This window comes from Rhinopithecus bieti, unplaced genomic scaffold, assembly GCF_001698545.2.
Source record: "Rhinopithecus bieti isolate Rb0 unplaced genomic scaffold, ASM169854v2 scaffold_7398, whole genome shotgun sequence".
Classification (NCBI taxonomy): domain Eukaryota; kingdom Metazoa; phylum Chordata; class Mammalia; order Primates; family Cercopithecidae; genus Rhinopithecus; species Rhinopithecus bieti.
Window position 1 is genome coordinate 975,648 of NW_016805783.1, and position 22,213 is coordinate 997,860.

The 22,213-nt window shown below is 40.5% G+C and overlaps 1 protein-coding gene across 1 annotated transcript in view; it reads left to right on the forward strand.

The window, feature by feature from the left end:
- The window catches only part of DLEU7 (deleted in lymphocytic leukemia 7), a 129,928-nt gene extending 112,726 nt beyond the window's left edge, over positions 1 to 17,202 (forward strand). The window contains exon 2 of the mRNA XM_017873744.1: positions 15,851 to 17,202. Within this exon, the coding sequence (XP_017729233.1) occupies positions 15,851 to 15,874 (24 nt within the window). The 3' untranslated portion in view covers positions 15,875 to 17,202. The remainder of the gene's footprint in view (positions 1 to 15,850) is intronic.
- Positions 17,203 to 22,213: the final 5,011 nt, after the last annotated feature.

Here is a 22,213-nt window from a genome sequence, read left to right on the forward strand (position 1 = left end):
AAACTTTATTTTCACCAGATTCCCAAGGTGACTTACATGCAGTGATCCAGCGCCCTCAGGGGAGAAGCAGGGAGAAGATGTCTCATTCTGGAAGATGGTGCAGGCTGCGGAGCCAGCTTGCCTGGCTTTGACACTGAGTGTTCGTGCAGAATAACCCGAAGTCACAGCAATGTGTGGCTCTGCACATCTTGAGGGTGTAGTGGGGATCAGTGTAGGGTCTGAGAAAAGCCAGGAGAATAACTTGGAATCTCTTCAGGGAAGTGAAAGAAGACTGGCCCAGGGAACTGAGACCAACAGACACAGGAACCCTGCAGGTATTCCTGACGTGATTCCTTGGGAATCACAGCGAGCCCAGGCTTTGGGGAATGTAGCTTCTCATGAGAGTCAGGTGAGAATGATGGGCGCAGCCCTTCACAGGTGTGGCACCTCAAACCAGTTGGGTGTTAATGACCCCCACCTCCCAGATGACCAACTCGGTGGCAAAGAAAATACTGTGATTGCATGCAAATGTGAAATCAGGCCTCATCCTGGATTACCTTCACATTCACTAAACAAATTAGTATTTGGTTGGAGCTTTTGTTAATTCTTCAATCCTCACCCACATATGCATGCACACATGCTTACTAAAAACAGAGAAAAAAAAATACCTAGAGCTCATACTTGTGAATGTCACAAGATAATTTCTCAATCTCTGCATCTTCATACATTTGGAAACCTCCTTGCTCACACACACACGCACATGCACATGCACACGCACACATGTATGCAAGGGTGTACAGAACTTCTGTTTTGGGTAACACTTAGCACATATTAAGGACAAAAAAGTCATAGACCTCACAGGATTATAGTCGTCAGCATAGCAACAATTCTGTAGCTCGGAGGAGGTGGCTCTTCATTCCATTGCCTGCTGTGAGTTTTGTCTCACATTGCTGGGTAACTCTAGCAGATGTACGGTATGTGCAGTGCTCAAAACATTGCCCAGAGAAACATATAAAATTGAGGATATAAATAATTTCACCTTCCCCATGCCCCTACTTTCCTCTTGCCTCTTGCTGATAAGAAAAAGATTAACTGGATTAATTGGCATGTGTCATCCAATAACCTCAGTAAGTCTAGAAACATAAAATCTCCAGGCTGTTATGAGTGAAGCTGGTTCCATTTTCATTCCCTAAGGGCCCGGAAAGTAGGGGGCGTGGTCAAGGTCACAGCCCTAATTAGAAACTGCCACCTAGACTCATAGGTACTCAGCCCATCCCGGAGGTGCACCCATGCCTGGAGAAGTAAAAGGCACAGCCAGTGGGCTCTCAGAACGATGATACTCATACATGAAGACCTCCCGTGCGATCCACAAATTTCACTGCAGATGGGAAAACCTTTCAGAAAGTGTCTCAACCTATTTTTTTCAAACATTGTGAATTTTGGCAAAAACTTTTGCGATTTGAAAATGCAACATTTACCCTTAATTTAAACCCTTGTGTATTTTCAAGGGAAATTTAAGTTAAAAAACATGTCTTTCTGGTTAAATGGAAGCCTGTGCTCCGTGAAAGGAGGAGGGGGGAAAGTTAGGGGGCTGTTGCAGGCTGGTTCTCAGGGGGATTTGGGGAGAAGCTGTTGAAGTTGGAGAAGTAAACTGTCAGCTGAGGAGGGGTGTGTGGGGAGCTAGAAAACAGAAAAGGAACGGGCACGTTGCCCTGGGGGATGGTCAAAGAAGGCAAATCAACAAAGTATTGAGGTGGAGAGGCCTGGCTGGGGATCTCATGAGTCTAATAGCACCCAGAGGTTATCAAGGCCATGTTACTCAAGTGTCCTGAGGCCACAGGACAGGAGTAGGGAAAGCAGTCATGTAGTTTGTTGACTATGATTTTCACCATTACTTCTCCAAGACACTGACAGGTCCCTCGAAGGCAGGAATCACACTGCCTTGATCTTTGTATCCTTGAGGCCTGACATAATGCTTAGTTGCACACAAATGATGCTGCAAAAATGCTGCAAAAATAGATGATAAGTAAACAAGAAAATAAGGTATTTCCAATCCAAACCACCAAAAACTAATTAAGTCTACACCAAGACCTTCATGATTAGGGTTCCTTGTTAGTAGTTGTAGAATACCTCTCAAACTGGTAAAATAATTGTTTGACTTATTGAAATAAAAAAAAAATCCACTGGTTGATGTAGTACAGAAAAATAAAATAAAATAGAAAAACTTTGTCAAACTCTGTTCAGCTTGTCAGATTAACCCAGCAGCTGAACCATGGCTCTAGGTGGACACAGCATCTCCTTCCTCTCCCATGCCCCTGCTCCTGATCACTACTTGATTTCCTGCCTTCTCTTTGTTAATTTTTAAAATCTACTAGCTCTTGATGAAAACATGAAATTATGCTACATGGGCTCACTTTTCTTTCTGAATATCATAGATAGCTAATTCCTTTGTAATCTCGTAGATAGCTATTTCCACAAGCCTTGGGGGTGGAGCAGCTGCTGTCTGGGCTCAGACCTGAGGCAGAGCTGGGCAGGAGCTCCATGCATGCAGAGCCTGTCTTGATTAAGGAGGGAAAAACCAAACCTCAGATCTTAAGCAGCACACAGCCTCTCATCCTCCTACAATCTGGCAAAGTGGTGCACAAGTGCACATCACTAAGGATCAAAGCAGGTTAGAACAGAAGGAGATTTTAGGAATTTCCTAATTTTGTCAATGAGGAAATCACAGCCCATGACCACTTGACTGGCTGGCAGAGATTGGGATCTGGATTCCCTTCTTTTTGGGTCAGTGGGCTTTCCTTTGCAGACACTTCATACCTGTGGCCAGTGGAGGCAAGGTAGCTCACTGCTGGCACCAGGCCAAGACTCAAGGACATTGCAAATGGGGAGCTGGGCATTGTGGTCAACTGACTTTGGCTTACATACATACAGTCAGACCAGACCGTGGGCTATTGATATTAGTGCTGTTTGGAAAGTATTTCCAGGTCTTCTGGAAGACCTGTGGTAGGAAGGCCTTCTGCCCTTTGTTGTGGGATCATATAATTAGTTTGAGGCAATGTAGGTTACAAGCAGAAATGATGTATGCCACTTTTAGACTGAAGCATTTAATTGCTAATATGGGACCCTCAGAGTCGCTTTCTTTTTCCTTTTAGTGTGGCAACCAGTGACATTTGAAATGGTGGTTGCTCCCACAGTTTGGGCTCCTGAGTAATGCTGATGAGCAGAGCTCACCCTGATGCAATGGGCTGCTAGCTTGAGTGAGTGAGGCATGTGCTATAAGATCTGGAGGGCATTTGTTACTGCAGCAACACCCAACATATCCTGGTTGACAGAATCTCCTCTATCATTTCCAAGGCAATTGACTCTTTCTCTGTGCCTCTCTTCCCTTTCACTATCCCAACTTTCCCTCTAATTCACTTTCACCTTGTTCGGGGAGTCCTTTAATTTTTGTTGTTGTTGCTTTTTTTTTTTTTTTCCTGCCAGATTTCATCAGTAGGAAAAGAGGAAGAGGAGCTGTGATATTGTGTGCTTTCGTCAACCCTCCACAGCATCTTTTTAATAATATCTGAGACAAACGAAAAGATCTCACTCTGATTGCCTTGGAGCCCCAGAGATAAAAGATGAAGTATGGTGTGCATTCACAAAAGAAAAAGGTAACTTTATAATATAAGTTAATAACTAGAACACTGGTGGCAAAGAGATTCAGCCTTTGATCATTATTTTGAAAAACAGTAAGACGAGAGTGATAGCAACTATCATCACGAACAAGGGGATTTCATTAGTTTTAGGTTAATTTGTTTAAAGGACTACATAATCTAAAGCTTTTTCTTCAATTAGTGATGGGCTATGTGCCATTCCAACCTTTATTATTAAATGTATCGACCCTCTGTACCTCGTAATTTAAAACATCTTTTTCTTTTAAAAATTTAATATTTTATAAACACAAGGGTAGTACATGCTCAGTGAATAAAACCTGGAAAACACAGAGAAACACAAAGAAAAAGTTCTAGAATTTGCTCTCCTTCTATGACCCAGAAATAACCATTCAGCATTTTGTTCATGATCTTGGAGACTTTCAACTATATAAGTATATATGAATATAAATTATACATATATGTGTGTGTGTGTACATATATATATTATTTTTTATTTTTTATTGCTATAGACTGAACTATACTGTACCCCAGAAATATTCATAGGTGGAAGCCCTAAGCTCCAATGTGATGGAATCTGGAGATGGGGTCTTTGGGAGATAAATAGGTTTAGATGAGGTTTTGAGGGTAGGACTTTCACGATGTGATTAGTACCCTTATAAAAAAAGACACCAGAGAGGTTTTTCTCCCTCTACTTCCCCTCATGTGAGGACACAGCAAGAAGGTGACTGTCAATAAACCGGAAGAGGCTCTCAGCAGAACCCAACCACAGTCACACCCTGGTCTCAGACTTCCAACCTCCAGAACCATGAAAAACAAATTTCTGTTGTTTAAGCCACCCCCTCTATGGTATTTAGTTATGGAAGCCTGAGATGACAAATATGTGTGTGTGTGTATGTGTACAATTATTGTTTAAAACTACTGAAGAATATTATGCAATGGTAGCTAATAGATATAGAGGTCCACAATCTTTGTTGTTTTTTTAAACTAGGGGATGTTAATGTATATTGGGAAGAATATACATTAATTATCAAACAAAATCGATAGGCTAATTATCAAATACAATTGCAAGTCTAGTTACCAAATACAATTCTTCCTGCTAGGTTTCACTTCTTTAATAAGAATTATTAGAAATAGGTAATTTATTTGACTTAACATTTCCACTTGAAGAAATTTAATCTGTAAAACAGATGTATGCAATAAAATTTATATTAAAATGTTTATGAAATCTTTATTGCACTGAAAGTTAGAAACATACTAATGTTTAGTATTAAGGAATTGCTTAAGAAAATTTGATACATTTATCAATACAATAGAAGATTCCATAGCCTCTAAAGTTATTTTGCAAAAGACTGCAAGTAAAACTGGAGAGATCTGAATGAGATCAATGGAACGCTATGATGTCAATATCCTGGTTGCCAGGTTGTACTGTGGGTTTTCAAAATGCTACTACTGGGAGAAATTAGATGAAGGGTACACAGAATCTCTGTAGTATTTCCTACAACTACATGCAAATCTATAATCATCTCAAAATAAGTTTAATTTTTTAAGTAATGAAGAAAAATTGTGGGAATGGTTTATGAAGGACAATAGTACTTGGGGATGAATTCTTGCTCTGAAACTCTAAAGTAATAGATTAATGTTATGGTAGAGAATTCTGTGAAGGTAGCCAAGTATGTTGCTAAGTGTTCTTTAAATAGATAAAATTATATTTTGGAAAAGTAATTCCACTGCCTAACCCACTCTGCAATACCGTATTTCTTGTTTTGTGAAATTTTTTTATTTAATGTAAATAAGCAGAAAAATAATACATAGAAAATGTAATTTGTTCATTTATTTACCAGAAATAGAGTGGCAAGAATCTCCAAAAAAGATATTATGGAAGAATATTTATTGACTTGGGGATTTGTTAACAAAGTCAAAATACAGATTAGAAAAGGGTATAATGTAATAGAGAAGACGTTTATGGCTATCTCAGTGTTCCCACTGGTTCCTCCTCCTGGAAAAGCAGGTGAGCCCAGTCATGCTCTCACAATGAAACAGAAACACAGGAGACCAGGCCTACCTCTGGGCTTAAAACCAGGACATCATCCCTTCCACCTTATTCTTTGGGCCAAAGCATGTCACATGGCAAGCTGAAAGTCAAGGATGGGGCAGGTCACTCCAGCCATGTTGGGAGGACACTGCAAGTTACCTGACAAAGGGCTTAATTCTAGAAATGAGTGAAAAAACGGGGTCATTCTCACAATCCACACAGCCCCATGTTCTTCTCTACTTGCTATCACCTTCCTCTGTGAAGGAAATGTAAATGGCTTTACAGAAAAGTTCTTCAAAAGGGTTGTCTGGCTTCTGGCATATATTTGATGAATGAATGGAAAAAAATGCTGGAGATTATATTTTCAGCCTTTGGAGCCTGATATAAATCTCTTTAAAATTTGCATTTCTTACGCAAATCAAAACCACAATGAGATACCATCTCACATCAGTTAGAACGGCAATCATTATAAAGTCAGGAAACAAACAGGTGCTGGAGGAGGATTGGAGAAATAGGAAACAACTTTTACACTGTTCGGTTGGGATGTAAACTAGTATCAACCATTATGAGAAACAGTATGGCGATTCCTCAAGAGATCTAGAAACCTAGATGTAACATATGACCCAGCCATCCCATTATTGGGATTATATAAACCAAAGGATATAAATCATGATGCTAAAAAGACACATGCACACGTATGTTTTTGATGCAATATTCACGATAGTCAAAGACTTGGAATCAACCCAAATGTCCATCTGTGACAGACTGGATTAAGAAATGTGGCACATATCACCATGGAAATACTAATGCAGCCATAAAAAAGGATGAGTTGTGTCCTATTGTAAGGGACATGGATGGCAGCTGGAACCCATCATTCTCAGCAACTATCCACCAAGAAGAGAAAACAGAACCCGCATGTTCTCACTCATAGGTGGGAACTGAACAATTAGATCACATTGACTCAGGGAAAAGGGAACATCACAACCTAGGGGCTATCATGGGGAGAGGGAGGAGGGATGCATGGAGAGTTAATACCTGATGTAATGGAACGAGTTGATGGGTGCTGACGAGTTGAATGGGTGCAGCACACCAACATTGGCACAAGTGTACATATGTACCAAACACATGCAACGTTATTGACACATGATACACTAGAACTTAAAGTTAATAAGGAATAAAAAAAAAGAAAGTAAATCGAGAATTACTAAGGAAAATAAATTCATTGTTTCAAAACTTAAAAAAAAAAAAATTTGCATTTCTTTTCTAGTGATTTTGAAGGTATTATTCATACTTATTGGATGTTGTGTTGTTCCTGCTGTGAAATACTCTGCCTTCCACACTAGCTAGTACTTCCCATTCCTAGACTTTCTAGTGCTGCCTTGCAAGGGTTGGCTTGCTTCTCACTGGCATTTCCTTCACAGGCATTTGGCAGTTGAGTTTTCAGTTCTGTTGATCTTTTTACCTGTTCTCCATCTTTCAAAAATTTGACTTCCTTTGTCCGTTGTTTCTTCTTCCGTTTATAATTTAGTATTATTTTTATTCATTTTTTGCCATTTTGGTAGTAACATAAATAATATAACAAAAAATAACACACATTTAAGTCATATATATTATGAATATTATTTCCCAGTTTATCACTTGCATTTTGTTTTTTTTAATGCTAGATGTATTAGTCAGGGTTCTCTAGAGGGACAGAATAAGATAGATGTATATATGAAGGGGAGTTTATTAAGGAGAATTGACTCACACGATCACAGGGTGAAATTCCACGATAGGCCGTCTGCAAGTTGAGGACCAGGGAAGACAGTCCCAGTCCCAAAACCCCAAAAGTAGGGAAGCTGACAATGTATCCTTCAGTCTGTGGCCGAAAGCCCGTGAGCCTCTGGCAAACCACTGGTCTAAGTCCAAGAGTCCGAAAGCTGAAGAAATTGGAGTCTGATGTTCGAGGGCAGGAAGCATCCAGGAGGGGAGAAAAGATGAAGGCTGTAAGACTCAGCAAGTCGGTTTCTCCCATCTTCTTCTGCCTACTTTATTCTGGCCGCACTGGTAGCTGATTAGATTGTGCCCACTCACATTGCGGCTGCGTCGGCCTCTCCCAATCCACTGACTCAAATGTTAATCTCCTTTGGCAACACCCTCAGACACACTGAGGAACAATACTTTGCATCCTTCAATCCAATCAAGTTGACATTCAATATTAACCATCACAATGGGCTTTAATATATAAATATTCTAAATTCATATATAGCCAAATCTACATTTTTTTTTTTCCTTTAGGGCTCCTGCTTTTGACATTCAGTTACTTAGGAAGGGCTTCCCTTCCCTGATTTATACAATTATTTGCTCACCTTTTCTATAATTTTAGGGAGTTACTTTTCTTCATCTTAAAAAATTTATCGTGTCAAATTAAGTATAGAGAGGATTGTGACCAGTTCTTATTCCTCTCTGTTAAGAAATAAGTGAGAAAGTGGTCCCACATGTCTACAGGACAAATTTAGGAGGAATATTAGGATAGAATTTAGTTTGAGAATGTTAATCTGCTAAGTAAATTAAATAGCTCCTCTCTATGAAAATAAAATAATAACAACCACAAAACTAATAGTCTGGGATGGTACCTGTGTGTCTTTCATACAGGTTACATGTTGCAGTTTAGTGGTGCTCTCGCATACATCATCACATTCCCAAAATGCAGGAGGCAAAGCACTAGATCTGGCTCTCCTAAAGGATGTTTCAGCCTGATCTTGCCCTGATCTAGTCATTAGGCTTGCAAGAGCCCCATTTTTAAAGATCTTACAAAGTTTGACTGGCATATGAAGAAGGAAGGGAAGAAAGGAAAAAAGAAAACACACGGAAACATATTGGAGGTTGTATCTATGCCCCTTGACTCTCAGCTTGCCACATGATGTGCTTTGGCCCAAAGTAGAAGGCAAAAGGGATGATGTCCTGGAGGCTGGCCTGGTCTCCTGTGTTTCTGTACTACTGTGAGAGCATGCCCAGGATCAGCTGCCAGCCCAGGAGGAGGAACCAACGAAACCACTGAGATAGCCATAAAAATGTTATCTATTACACGATACCGGTTTATAATTTGCTTGTTTTTCAACTTTGTTAACAAATCCCCAAGTCAACGGATATTCTTCTACAATATTTGAATTGTGCCTACTCCACAAAGTGAGAACTAGAAGAATGTGATGTTCGGGTCAGCTTGTTTTAGCATGCTTCTCCAGGCTTGCCATCAGCTCCAAAGGAATAGAGAAACTGTAAAAGATACTCTAATTCAAGTGATTATATTCAATTCATTCCATTTTTCTTATAAAACGATCGAAAGTCACGTCTAATGTGAGCCAATTCTAACTTGCTAACTAAAGCACGTATTAATTCCTACGGACATTGAACCACAGCAGTATATTCACCTGGTTGTTGTAACACATGAAAATTCACAAACACGACTCAAATCCAAGATGACTGCACCTAAACCTACACAGAGAAAAGAGATTTTAAAACAGTTGTTTCCTGTCTGTTCATGCTGGGACCCAAATACACATTCAAACATAACAGTTGCCACATTATTCTCCAAAAGTGTCAAGACAGAGCTCAATCTTTTAGCTAGTTTAGGTACCTATTAAAGTTACTCTATATGATGAAGGAGTTTTTAAATTTTTTAATTAATTGAAAACCTTACTAAAAATCTCCATGCTTAAATGCTCAAGAAGAATTTTCACCTCTGCCAACTAAAAGTTACTCATGGAGTTAAAACTTTGGTTCCATGTAAGTACATTTCCACTCTCAAAAATGTCGTCTGTTGTAACAGAATTCCTTAAATCACCAAAAATGTAACATAAAGTTGGCTTTATGTCTGGTTTACTATATAGGCACTTTCCAGAAGAAATTACTCATGATAATGGATTATAACCTGCAATTAGAATGATGAGGGCCTTCCACATCGCAAGTGACAGTTACAAATGATTTTTCTTTATTATTCCCAAATTCAAAATAAAGAGTCACCTGCTGATTGCTGATGTCCACTGTTTCTCCAGTTTGTTTCCAAGTGGGACAGGTCTGAGTATTTCTAGGTGTGTAGGTGAATTCCTAGTGACTTTAACTGAATTGTTAATGGGAAGACCTCATTACAGAAACAGTAGGAAAACTCTTCCTATTTTATAACCCCCCTTGTTGACCTTAGTCCTTCTTCTTACCTTAGTCCTGAGAAATTTCACTCAGGTTAGCAATGGATTCTTGTTCATGTGCACTATTAGGGAAAGTCCTTGAGTTATCTTCTAACCAGACCAAAACCATATATGGAAAACTATATATATGAACTAAATTATTAAGTTTCTTTGCTTCTGTCTAGAATTACAGCAAATCTAATGGTCACACACATTATCTCACACTGATCAAAAGGACTTTAATGGATAAAAATGGGGAAATGCTCCTATTTAGCAAAAGGGAGTATTTGATAGATGAAGCCTTTTAAATCAAGGGCCTATGGTGGGGAAAGCAATAAAAGTAACTCTTGGTTGTCAAACAGAATGACTGATTCAGAAAATGGACAATCCCATGAAGAAAAATCCCAGGTTTTAAATGTCCTAGTTTGGCGCTCCATTCTGTTGGTACCTCACTAGTTAGTAGGTTCCTTTTTCAGCTAATAGCCCCTCATTCTAATCACCAGAGGGGAATCTTCGGTCTTCATAGGACTTTATATTCAACCAATTGCCAAGACTTAGAGCCTCCATCTTTGATCTTCTTTTTCTTCTATTTTCTTCTTTAAATTTCCATGGCTCCCAAATGCTTCCACTGTCTCAAAGCTTTTTCTTTGGAAATGTGTTTCTATGTTATGTTTTGGGCTGAATTTATGTATTAATTATTTATTCTCAAGGAAAAATCCAAAGTTGACCATTTCTCATTTCTGAGATAAAACAATTGCTATCTTTTCATCAGCAACATTTTTTTTTTTTTAAACCTGGAGCACACTGATACATTTAAATTAGTGCTTCTCAAATTTCAATATTCATAGAAATCACTTAGGGATCTTGTGAAACTAAAGATTCTGATTCTGTAGGTCTTTGGGGAGGGCCTGAGATTCTGCATTGGAAACAAGCTCCCATGTGATGCTGATGAGGCTGTTTAAGAACCACTTTGAGCAGCAAGATTTAACATTTTCCCATAGCTATGTCAATATTACCTATAGTGTCTTAGCATCAGTGGTGATTTCTGCATGTGATAGTTCGAGTTTTTGTTCTGTTTTCATTTTGCCTGCTTTGTAAATGTCATTATAGGTGCTTGCTTTATAACAGAATAGCAGAATTGATGCAACTACATTAAAACAGAAAGGGAGACATAGTGTCTGGCTGCCTTGGGCATTGCTGTTAGCAGAAATGGAAGTCTTTTAGGGGTCTTAATTTTTAATAGCTATGCTATCAGATTCTCAGTCTTGGCATTAGGGCTAGGTGTTAGAATTTCTCATAAAGTGTTCTGATTTATGGACTCACTGCTCCTTACCATAAAATGAAGAGAAATCCTAAATTTGAAAAACAAAACAAAAAAAACCCCACAGCCTAGCTAATGAGATTTCATGCTATTTGTTAATTAATAAGCATTTAATAGCATGAAGATCAGAATAACTCCAGTTTGCAAAATGTACTTACCATTTTGGAAACATCAGCAACTGAAAAGTGGGTTACATGATATAATGAGTGTAGTTGCCTTTCTCCAGACCTGTTCTGTTTCCTTGCCCTCTCTGGCCTCTTTCTGGCTCCATTTACCTTTTCCACTAGTTTACCAGATGATTCATCAACTTTCTGGCATTTTCCACTTACCATCTGTGTCCAACATCCTGGTAAAATCCAATAAACTTTCTAATATCCAGCATCCCATTAACTATATCCTTGTATATAGCAAATTCACTGGGAGTGGATATTCATATCATGGCTTCAAGGCAAAGGGCTCTACCACTTTTTGAATACCTACTATGTGCCAAGTTCTGTGTTGGTTGTATCAATTAAATCATCTCATTTAAACCTAAAGTATTAAAGATCCTAAAAAGCCATTTTACAGAAAGATTAGATTATTTTCAATTTATTATTCAGGATAGATATAGCTTTTTTCTTTAACTTCTCAAATAGTTATTGAATTGTATTGGTTTAAATTAAATGCATAATGTGTTTATATAGTATTAATTCAAGAGATACAAAAGAAATTGAGTGAAAATAAGTCTGCCTCCTTCCCATCACTCTCATCATGTCTCTACCTAGAAGCAATTATTGTCAACAGTTTTTGATGTGTCTTTCAAAAAATAGGCCATTAAGCATGGTGTACTAGATCTCTTTAAAAGTTTACAACCTGTTACAGAATATATATAAATGTTCAATTACTCGTAACACCTTATTATACAGATTACAACTTAGAAATATATTTTCACGACCATTATGTCATTTGATTCTCCCTACAATCCTATGAACAAGGCAGGGCAGACATTGTTGTTACCACCTTACACATGAAGAAACTGATGTTCAAAAACGTAAAATGATCTGCCCATGTGTATATAGTTAGTGAGAGATCCAGTTCTAGAACAATAACTAGTCTAATGCTCTTTCCATGACATCACGGAAAAGGTAGCCCAAGGATTAGAGATCAAAAAACATTAGCCTTCCTTGATCTCTCAAAGTACTCTTTCTGTATAGTGTCAATTATCAGAGAATTTACTATGTTCAATATGGTACCAAGAGGGCATTATTCCATGTAAATAATATATCATATAAAAACTCAATATTCTGGCTTTGCAATTGTGGTCATTAAGCTGTAACCAAACATTTCAATGAAACAAGGGCTTGAGTTCCTGTTAATGGAGATGTTTGGCCCTTCTCTTGAGATAGCCCTTGGTAATCAGAACCTACACGTTGCTAGAGAAGGGTTGGGGAATTTGTGAATCTGATCTATTAAACAAAAAAGACCAAGCAGGAGGCAATTCTATTCTTTCTTAGAGCTGCCTAATGAACTTGTTTCCTTATTTGGCGACAAAATCCGAGTTGATCTAAAATTTATGCCACCTTTCAGTTACTAACAAATACTTTGTGTTTTGAGATCTTGAAGGTCCAGTTCAGTCTAAAATCAAAGCTTCAGTTGCTCACCCAACTCAAAGCTTCCTGTGTCCCCAGCCCAGACCTGCCTAGGCAGGGTATAGAGGGGAAGCAATACATGGCCAGGTGGCAGGAAGCTGCAGGGTAGCAGCAAGGTGTGCCAGGGCATGACAGCCAACCTTGCCTTTCTGCTACTCTTCTTTGACTCTTCTGCTGCCTTTGGGTCCTCCCACTTCAGAACAACAGTAGGGAAGAAAGGCAAGGTTGCGATTTGGTAGCGTTATCCAGTGTAAACGTTGTCTGAAGGCCGATGCTTTTCTCAAGGGGCATCTTCAGAGTTCTTCCGAAACACCGCCACTAGGGAACTGCCACTGCAGTTTCCTAACACACGTGTCTCCTCCAGCTATGACTTCCCCTCCTCCATCTCTGACTTCTTCCTGCGGGGGTTCCTTGCGTCTCCTGGCGGTTCCTCCTTTTGAGTGGAGTCCCATTCTCGGCTGACAGCCCAGCTCCATTCTCCGAGTCCTCTGGGGCAACATCCCCTTTGCCATGCCATCAGTGGAAGTGCGACTCCTCCAGCTCTCGCCCCCTTTCTCCTTTAGCTGCCACCAGCTGCTCTGTCTAGCTTCTCACCTTCTGGCTTTTCAGGTACTAATCTCTATGTGGTAGGCTGAATAAGGCCCCCACCAAAGATGTCCTTGCCCTAATCCCCAGAACCTGTGAATAGCTTACATTACACGGCAACAGGGACTTTGCAGATGTGGTTAAGGTAACAGATTTTTAGATGAGAGGATTATCCTGGATTATCGGGTAGGCTCAAAATAATTACATGAGCCTTTAAAAGCAGAGAACATTTCCCGACTGAAGTCAGAGAGACGTGGCCTCGTGAGAAGGATTCCACACGCTCTTGCTAGCTCTGAGATGTAGGCGCCTTTGTGCAAGAATCAGAGAGAGGCTGCAAGGAGCCAATGGCAGTCCCTGCCGACAGCCCGCAGGGAAGCAGGGACCTCAGTCCAGCAGGCAAATTGAACTGAATTCCGTCAACAACCTGCAGAAGTCTGAAAACAGATGCTCCATTAGAGCCTCTAGGAGGGAGTGCAGCCTGGCCAACACCTTGATTTCAGCCCTGTGAGGCTTGAAGCCCAGACACCAGCCGTGCCCACTGGACTTCTGACCTAGAGAACTGTGAGGTATAAGCTGTTAAATGTGTGCTAATTTGTTTCAGCAGCAATAGACACTAATACATTCTATGTGTCCCGAAGCCTAAGGGTCCTAGGTCAGCTCTGCAAGTGATTCTCTGGCCCCCTCTTATTTGTGTAAGATGAGGGGAAAACACATGAGAAGGGAGGAGGAAGCATTTTAGCAGCCTGAAAGCTCTGTCTGATAAAATCCTTGCCCTCCTCATTAATTTACAAGTCTCCCCTTATATAGCTAAGATTTGAGCAATGGTTTCTGGGTTATTGGACCCTTTTTTGGGTCACTCCTTAGCAGATGACATCGCTTGAGAATAGATGAGTATTTTTTTTATTTTTATTTTTTTGAGATGGAGTCTCGCTGTGTTGCCCAGGCTGGAGTGCAGTGGCATGATCTCGGTTCACTGCAAGCTCTGCCTTCCGGGTTCATGCCATTCTCCTGCCTCAGCCTCCCAAGTAGCTGTGACTACAGGCGCCTGCCACCACGCCTGGCTAATTTTTTTGTATGTTTTTAGTAGAGACGGGGTTTCACTGTGTTAGCCAGGATGGTCTTGATCTCCTGACCTCGTGATCTGCCTGTCTCGGCCTCCCAAAGTGCTGGGATTACAGGCATGAGCCACCGCGCCCGGCCATAGATGAGCATTTTTAACAACATTTTTTTCTCAGTTCAAAGACGTCAGCTAGCACTGAGACAACAGGAAAGGTCTCATTTTAATATCCTGTTACATAAACGTACTCACAGAATGGCTTTTCCTTTTAGGTTTAACATTCTAATGATATGCCAGATAGATTAGGGTTGCTTGGAAAAAGCTGGGTGACAGGAGTTGAGATCCCAGAAAGAGAATTCACCACTAGAGTGGGAAGGAAGACAGGTCAGAAAATAGCCACGTTGCCCAAGACCTGAATTAATGTGGATGAAACAACGCTTCTAGCTCTAGACCTCAGGTATGGTGGGATCCGAGGCAGAGGTGAGAAGGGAGTTTGTGTTCAGTGGCTCACCAGTAAGCAGGATTCTTATGCCTTCCTACAATGATCCTGCAAGAATGGAATAAACTGAGACTACGTAGCTTGAGTATGTGCAATAGTTGACCACTTCCTCTCTGCGTCTTGTGATTTCACAGCTTGAGTTTCTAACAGAGCACGGGAGTGAGAGGAGTCAGGGACAGAGCAGCAGTTCTGTGACAGAGCCCGCCATCTTCATGAGGGTGGGGCAAGGCCCTACTTCCTGGTCCTGGAGGCCACATGCGGGCAGAGTCTGGGTCGTTTTCACATCTGCAGGATGATGTGTCTGAGGAAGAAGGCAGGTGGGAGGCAACATCCTTACAGTCCCCATTCCATGTTGCTGCCTTTAATGAGCTTTTAGGAGGCATGATTTGATAGCCTAGTTTATTTCATAATCAAGCCCAGCTTCCTCTGTTAGGCCAATCAGTACCTATTAACTGAATGCCTACTGTATGAAGGTTTATGACTCTAGGCACAAATATGTCCCTGATGCTGTTGCTGTTTAGGAATTGTAAGGTCATGGATAGAATCCCTTTCCTGTCAAGAGCTCACTTTTTCCATAGAGTGAAGGGCAGCTGTAAGATTATTTCTAGAATTCTATTTTCCTTCCCTTCTCATTTCAGGCAGAAAAAGATGAATATAAAGTATAAAGAAAAGATTAATATCAAGTATAAAGATAGCTGTAGAAAAGTCTTCTTCCTGGGTTGTTTGAGCTCAAAATTAGGGCCCTTCTATGCATATTTTGTGTTTCTCATGTAATTATCTATAATGGGTAGCCAAGAAATGTGTGTTAGCCCATATCTCCAGGACCTAATGCCATTCCTAAAATGTAATATAGTGCTCAGTAAATATTTGTTGAATCAATGAATATAAAAATGCAAAGCAAGCATTTGAGATATGCTACATTTCTTTCAGCTTCAACTCCTGGCTAATGAGTGAAGAAGGTCACTGTAGGAGTATGAGGACCATCAGGAGCTTCATATTTCAATAACCAGCGCCAAATTCTGAATGCCAGATGGGATGAGATGGGATGTTAAACCGCTTCTTATTACCACGTTGTTGGCCTCCATTGCCTCCGTATTGTTCTCCAATTGCATGGTCTCTGTGGATCTCTGAATTCTTATTACCTCTGATTGGAACGCGCCACAAATCATCCTGCTTTCTTTATCGTCTCTCACCTCCAAGTAATCCTGTCATCTTGCTCCAGTTAGAGCCGCTTCCATTAAGAAGATCATGACAAACTCTCTCCCTATGCCTGTTTGCTCTTCAGGAAAATTATCCCCTGGAAAACTGGATGTTTTAGTTGCTTTTCAGAATGTATTGTCTGAATTTCTTCTGTCTTCCAACATTCCCCCAAGCCAGTTACCTTTGCATTGAAGTAGAATTCAAAAGAAGATAGAGGTTCTGAATTTCTTCCTTTGACCAGATGGAAGTCGTTACATCAGAATGCTGATGACTGCAAAATCTTGGACATATTGTTTTCACAATTAGGAAATGGCAAACACAAAGTTCTTCAGTGCAAAGCCAGCATGCAAGTTCAGCTTCCATTTGCTGCTCTAAATTTTGTTCTTGTTGCTGCCAGTAAACACCAACTGTTCAAGTGAAATCGTAAATCCAAATGTGCCTGTTGGATGAGAGTAAAAAAAATTATATGCTGCATAAATGCTGATGTGAAAGGATTTTTCAACACACTAAACCAGGGTAGGGGAAGGAACCGAGAAAGAAAGTTGAACTGAATGCAGCTCTCACTAAAAACTTATTGGTAAAAGCACTACAAAGCCTCTTGATACAATGTTGATTCAACATACTGTTTAAACCTCAAGGAAAAAAACAAACGCAGATTTGGGATATCAGCCTTAGGATATCTGCCGAAAGTCCTACTTTGAGCACTCATCAGGGTTACCAAAGAAGGCATACACAGATTGTTACAAATCAGAGCAAAGAAAAATCCCGAAGTTCACTCAAAGCTGATGTGGGCATTTGGCCCAGAAGTTGTTTGCTAATGATCAGTCTAACAACTGTAAGTCAAAGTCAGTAGTAGCTAGTACCATGTGCAACAGGATTTAGGAAGTTTTGATCTCACAAATTTACTGTAAGGCTAAGAATCAATGAATGTTTGTACTCAGGTCTCCCTACAGTTAAATTTAATTTGTAACTGGAATTACGATTGAAAGAGATAATTTCATAAATGGTCCCTGAAATTTAATTTTTGATTACCTAAGTTTACAATGGGTTTCTCTTCTCCTTTCCCCATCATTTTCTTATGCTGAAACAAACAAACAAACAAACAAACAAACAAACAAACAAACAAACAAAACCTGTGTGACCTTGGAGCTGGCTGCCCTGAGTCCCAGGCTCTGATTTGATTCTGATGCTCCGGAGCCTGCTTTCTCATGTGGGTAGTAATGCCTACCCCGCTGGGTCATTGTGAGGGTTGAACAAGGTAATACATGTTAAATGCCTGGCACAGCCCTTGCACATAAAAGGTCCTTAATAATATTAATTCCCCTTCCAGATTAGACTTTGCAAACAAATGCTTGAAAAACAGAACATTCACGTAGATTGGATTCTCTAGCGTGATGAGGCGCCAGGCCAAGAACCATGCAGTAAAGATCTTCCAAACCAAAGTATTTCAGCATCTGAGAATGGCTAGGGCTTATCTTCATGGCTAAAATAAGCATTTTAATATAAAGCAGGCTTTTTTCTTCTTCATTTTCTTATGGAAAGGAAAGCATTTTCAGAATAATAGTTAAAATCTGTCCTTTGTAGATCTGAAAATGTGAGCAAGTTTCATACTGAAGTCAAGATCTACTGAAAGTGTTAGATGAATGTATAAGGACCAGACGTTGCTGTCAAAAATAAAACAGATGCTGGTGTCTTGAATGCCTCCACGTGCCAAAGCTGAGTTCTTTGACTTATTTTTGTCATTGCATTAATTGATGTATCTGGTTTAATTGGCCAAATTGTTTTTGCTTAAATGTCCGCATTTTCAGTGTTATACTGATATAGTCAATGTTTTTGAGGGTACGGAAAATACCAATATGGGCAAATATATGTGTTCAGAAGAAGAAAAATTGTTCATTTCCACATCCCAGATTTACGGCAATTTAAAAATATATAGTAAAGTGTTGGTTTCTCCTTATGGTTACATCTGAATGTGTATAAATTATCAGAGTCTGTGTGCATTTATTTCCATAGAAAATAATACCAGCAGAGACACAGCCAAGCCAAGCTGAACCTTGCTGAGTGGATTTGAAGAAACACAGGCCAACTCAGGGCAAGACAAACCCAAGAGATAGGAAGTCTAAAATAGTAATAATCAGCCTTTGAAACATTTTCCCTTGGAAAAGGCATCTCAGTCCCACCCTATATTAACAGACCAGAAGAGACACACATGTGTTCTACGTACGACACAGAACGTAAAACCAAAAGGCTCATTCTGAATGCCCAGTCCAGCTTTGAATTGAAACCTTCGTGAAAAAGTAGTGCTTTTGATTCAAAGGAGCTCAGGTTTGAAAGGGAGATGTGAAGCCTAACATCCCATCTATCTGATGCCTGGTCTTCCTTTACACAGCTCTGGCAATGATGTCAACCAATTGATACTTGAACATCTATAGAAATGAGCAACTCAAGCCCCACAGCAGACCACTCTGTCTTTGAATAATATTATTAGAAAATGTGCTCTTATTTTGGACCAAGGCCTATTTCTCTGTAACTGCCACTTACAGGTTCTATTCCTATCACTCAGGGGTCACAGCCAGGCAGAATTCCATTTCCAGTGGCAATTAGTCTTACAAACATTAAGGCAAAGCTCACAAAGTAGCCCACATAGTATTTTAGATAATTGTAAATTAGCTACTGACATTTGAAAATTAGAAAACTACCCATAGAAATTTGTATTTTCAACTAATGAAATTGTTGATTCTCTGAAAGCAATGGGCCACATTCCCAAATAGTAAAACTAGTGCCCCCTTATCCACAGTTTCACTTTCTGCAGTTTGAGCCACCTGTGGGTCAACCATAGTCTGAAAATATTAAGTGAAAAATGCCAGAAATAAACAATTTATACGTTTTAATTGCACGCTGTTCTGGGCAGCGTCATGAAATCTCTGAGTCCCACTCTGTGTTGCCTGGGATGTGAATCACCCCTTTGTTCAGCATAGATGCTACCTGCCCATTGGTCACTTAGTAGCTGTTTCAGTTATTAGATGGAAAAAAAGCCATAGTATATATAGAGTTCTGTATTAACCATGGTTTCAGGCATCCACTGGGAGGGGAGTGTCTTGGAACATATCTCTCTAGATAAAGGGATACTACTGTACTTGGCTGAGCTGAGTAGCAACTGCCACTTTTAGACAGGGAATGTACTGGCCTTTTTGCCACACTCCCTGTTACCTTGCACTGAGCCTGCTTTCCTCATTTTCTGATACTTAACTGGCCTCTGAGACATTTGCCTTTCTAGTTCTTATTGTGTCATCTCTAAGGCTTCTTTGCTTCAGGAGATTTACCCTCATTTCCTCACTCTTCCCCTCTGCAAGACAAACCTCATGCATGCCTGAAGCCTAGACCTGCTGAATGACACGACACCTAGAAAACTGACAACTGATTCATCCAGTCTCACAATCAATCCTCAGAAATGTGCTGGGGTAAATATATAGCTATAGACCTTAGAATCATTTTAGATAGCATAAGAGTGGGATATGGAGGTTGTAAAAAGCCTGTGCACATGGAACAGAGTAGCTTCTCATGCCTGCTAAAGGCCTAATTCCAGATCTTTGTTATTATTTGCAGCTGTAAATCCTCATGAGCACTCAAATCAGTACCTACAACCAAGAGCATGCTATGAGGTTTTCTGCTCTGTTTAGTTGCCTCTGTGATGTTTAATGCCTTCGGTATTAAAGAAAATCTCACTCAGCCAGTGTCTGTTGGTGACTTACTATCAGTTGTATCATAGTCCTCCATATTCTGGAAAGGTGAAGAGTTCCTGATTTTGAATCCCAGCTGAATGACTTTGGAGAAATTGCTTAACACCTCTAAGCCTCAGATTCTCCATCTGGAAAATGAGGATAGTAATAGTTAAGCCCTATTACTATTCTCATGGTGTGAGAAATACATAAGATATACATATAGCGCATAGAGCCACTCTTGGTTCATATTAATCACTCAATAAGTGTTAACTATTAATTGGTATCCCTATATAATTCCTGCACATTGTAGCAGACCACTCCCACAGTGCCTCAGCCTTTCCCACATCTGGGTATACAGGATCAACTTCTGAGGGCCAGCACGTGTGAGTCTTGCCTGAAAGTTTTCTCCTACACCCAGTTTTTTCAGTCCCTATACACTGTGGCAGGCTGGAAATGTGGGGGAGTTAATAGCCCTCCTCTCTTCCCCCAGGAGTTGCCTCTACCAATGACAGATGGGAGCTGATAAATGAATGCCCCAGCTTCCTCTCCCCTCAGAAGAGATAACTCAGGAATGGGCACTACTTGGTCTTCCAGAGTTCCCTTTAGTGCATTTTGCTCCAGTCGCCCATGGTTGCCAAAGCTCATTTGATAATGTGCCCTTTATAGACAGCCTTGCTGTCCCTGTCTCCTTTCTCCATGCTGTTACTGACATTTCCTGGGGTCAATTACACAATAAACCACTTACACTCAAAAACTGAGCTCAGCATCTGCTTCTGGTAGAACACAAGCTAAGACAATTGGTACCAGAAGTAATCCTAGGAAGCAGATCCTTAGGATACAGTCTGGAGCTACATCACTTGCTTGATAAGTAGCAATAAGCAAATCCCATTGCTGGTGGTAAGTGGTGTGGTGGCAAGCCCCAACTTAATGTGGCATTGATGATAGATTTGGATGGGATATAAGTGGCAGGTAATTATCCTGTGTACTGTAGTATTTGCAATGCATCTGGATGGGATATTGGTGGATTGTCTTCTGTAATATCACTAGCATTTGAAAGATATTTGAGCACTCATAGAGGGTCTGATTAGCTTTTCAGGATCCCACCTAACATTTCCTGGACCAACAGACTTGCTTCTCAGGGAAGGAAGCATTATAATTGACACACAGCGATGGTATTCACTGGTCCTACTCTGTACTATATCACCCTAGAGGTAGTCTGGTAGAAAATTTGAATGGTGTTTTAAAGGTACAACTGGAGTTCCAGCCTGAGGATGTCACTTGCAGCGTTTGGGTGGTGTCATTCAAAATGTGGCATATTGTCTAGATCAATGTTGTTGAGGGTACAATGCCCCCAGCAGCAAGAACTCATGGGTTTAGGAAACGAGGGGTAAGAGGAGGAGTGGCTCCTGACACCGTGATCTACTTGGGGAGTTTGTCCCCCACCCCCTCCCCAGTGTTAGAGTCTGCTGGACCAGAGATTATGGTTTCTCACTGGGAAATGGGAGCTCCTCTGCCAGCAGACACAGGAAGTACTACATTAGCCCTAAAGTGACGGCTACCATCTAGTTATTTCGGGTTCCTCATGCCTGTAGAGCAACAGGCAAAAAAAGAAGTTACCTGATTGTCAGGAAGAGATAGAGTCGCTGATATATTATAGAGGCTGATTCTTAAGGGGATTTGTTGGAATGTTTTCTTTCCTGGTAGTAACCAAATGGGCAGTTACAGAAATTGTGGACTGATAGAGATGAAGTAACTCAGAGGTCTCAGACCCTTCAGACTTTAAGGTCTGGGATCATAAATATGAATTATGACCTAGGAACCAGCTTCTGTGTAGGGACTGTACCCTGGCCCACTAACCTTTCTGCAGTAATTATTTTCCATTTTTTTTTTGAAATGGAGTCTTGCTCTGGCATGATCTCGGCTCACTGCAACTTCTGCCTCCTGGGTTCAAGCGATTCTCCTGCCTTAGTCTCTAAAGTAGCTGGGACTACAGGCATGCACCACCATGCCCAACTAATTTTTGTATTTTTAATAGAGATGGGGTTTCAGCATGTTAGCCAGGCTGATCTTGAATTCCTGACCTCAGGCAATCCGCCAGCCTTGGCCTCCCAAAGTGCTGGGATTACAGGCATGAGTCACCGTGCCCAACCTATTTTCCTTTTTAAAAGTATTGACAGTCACCTCCACTAAGAATCAGTGACAAGACAGATTAAAATTAAGAGGGATGTAAGTGTATGAGAACGAACCCACCGGGGACTGTGGCAGATGCTATCAGTGCTTTATTCACATCCCTTCAGTTCCTACTGGCCCAACTTCCAGCACCTTCCAGAATGTACCACCCTCCAGTCCTAAGGCACTGCCAGAGAGAAAC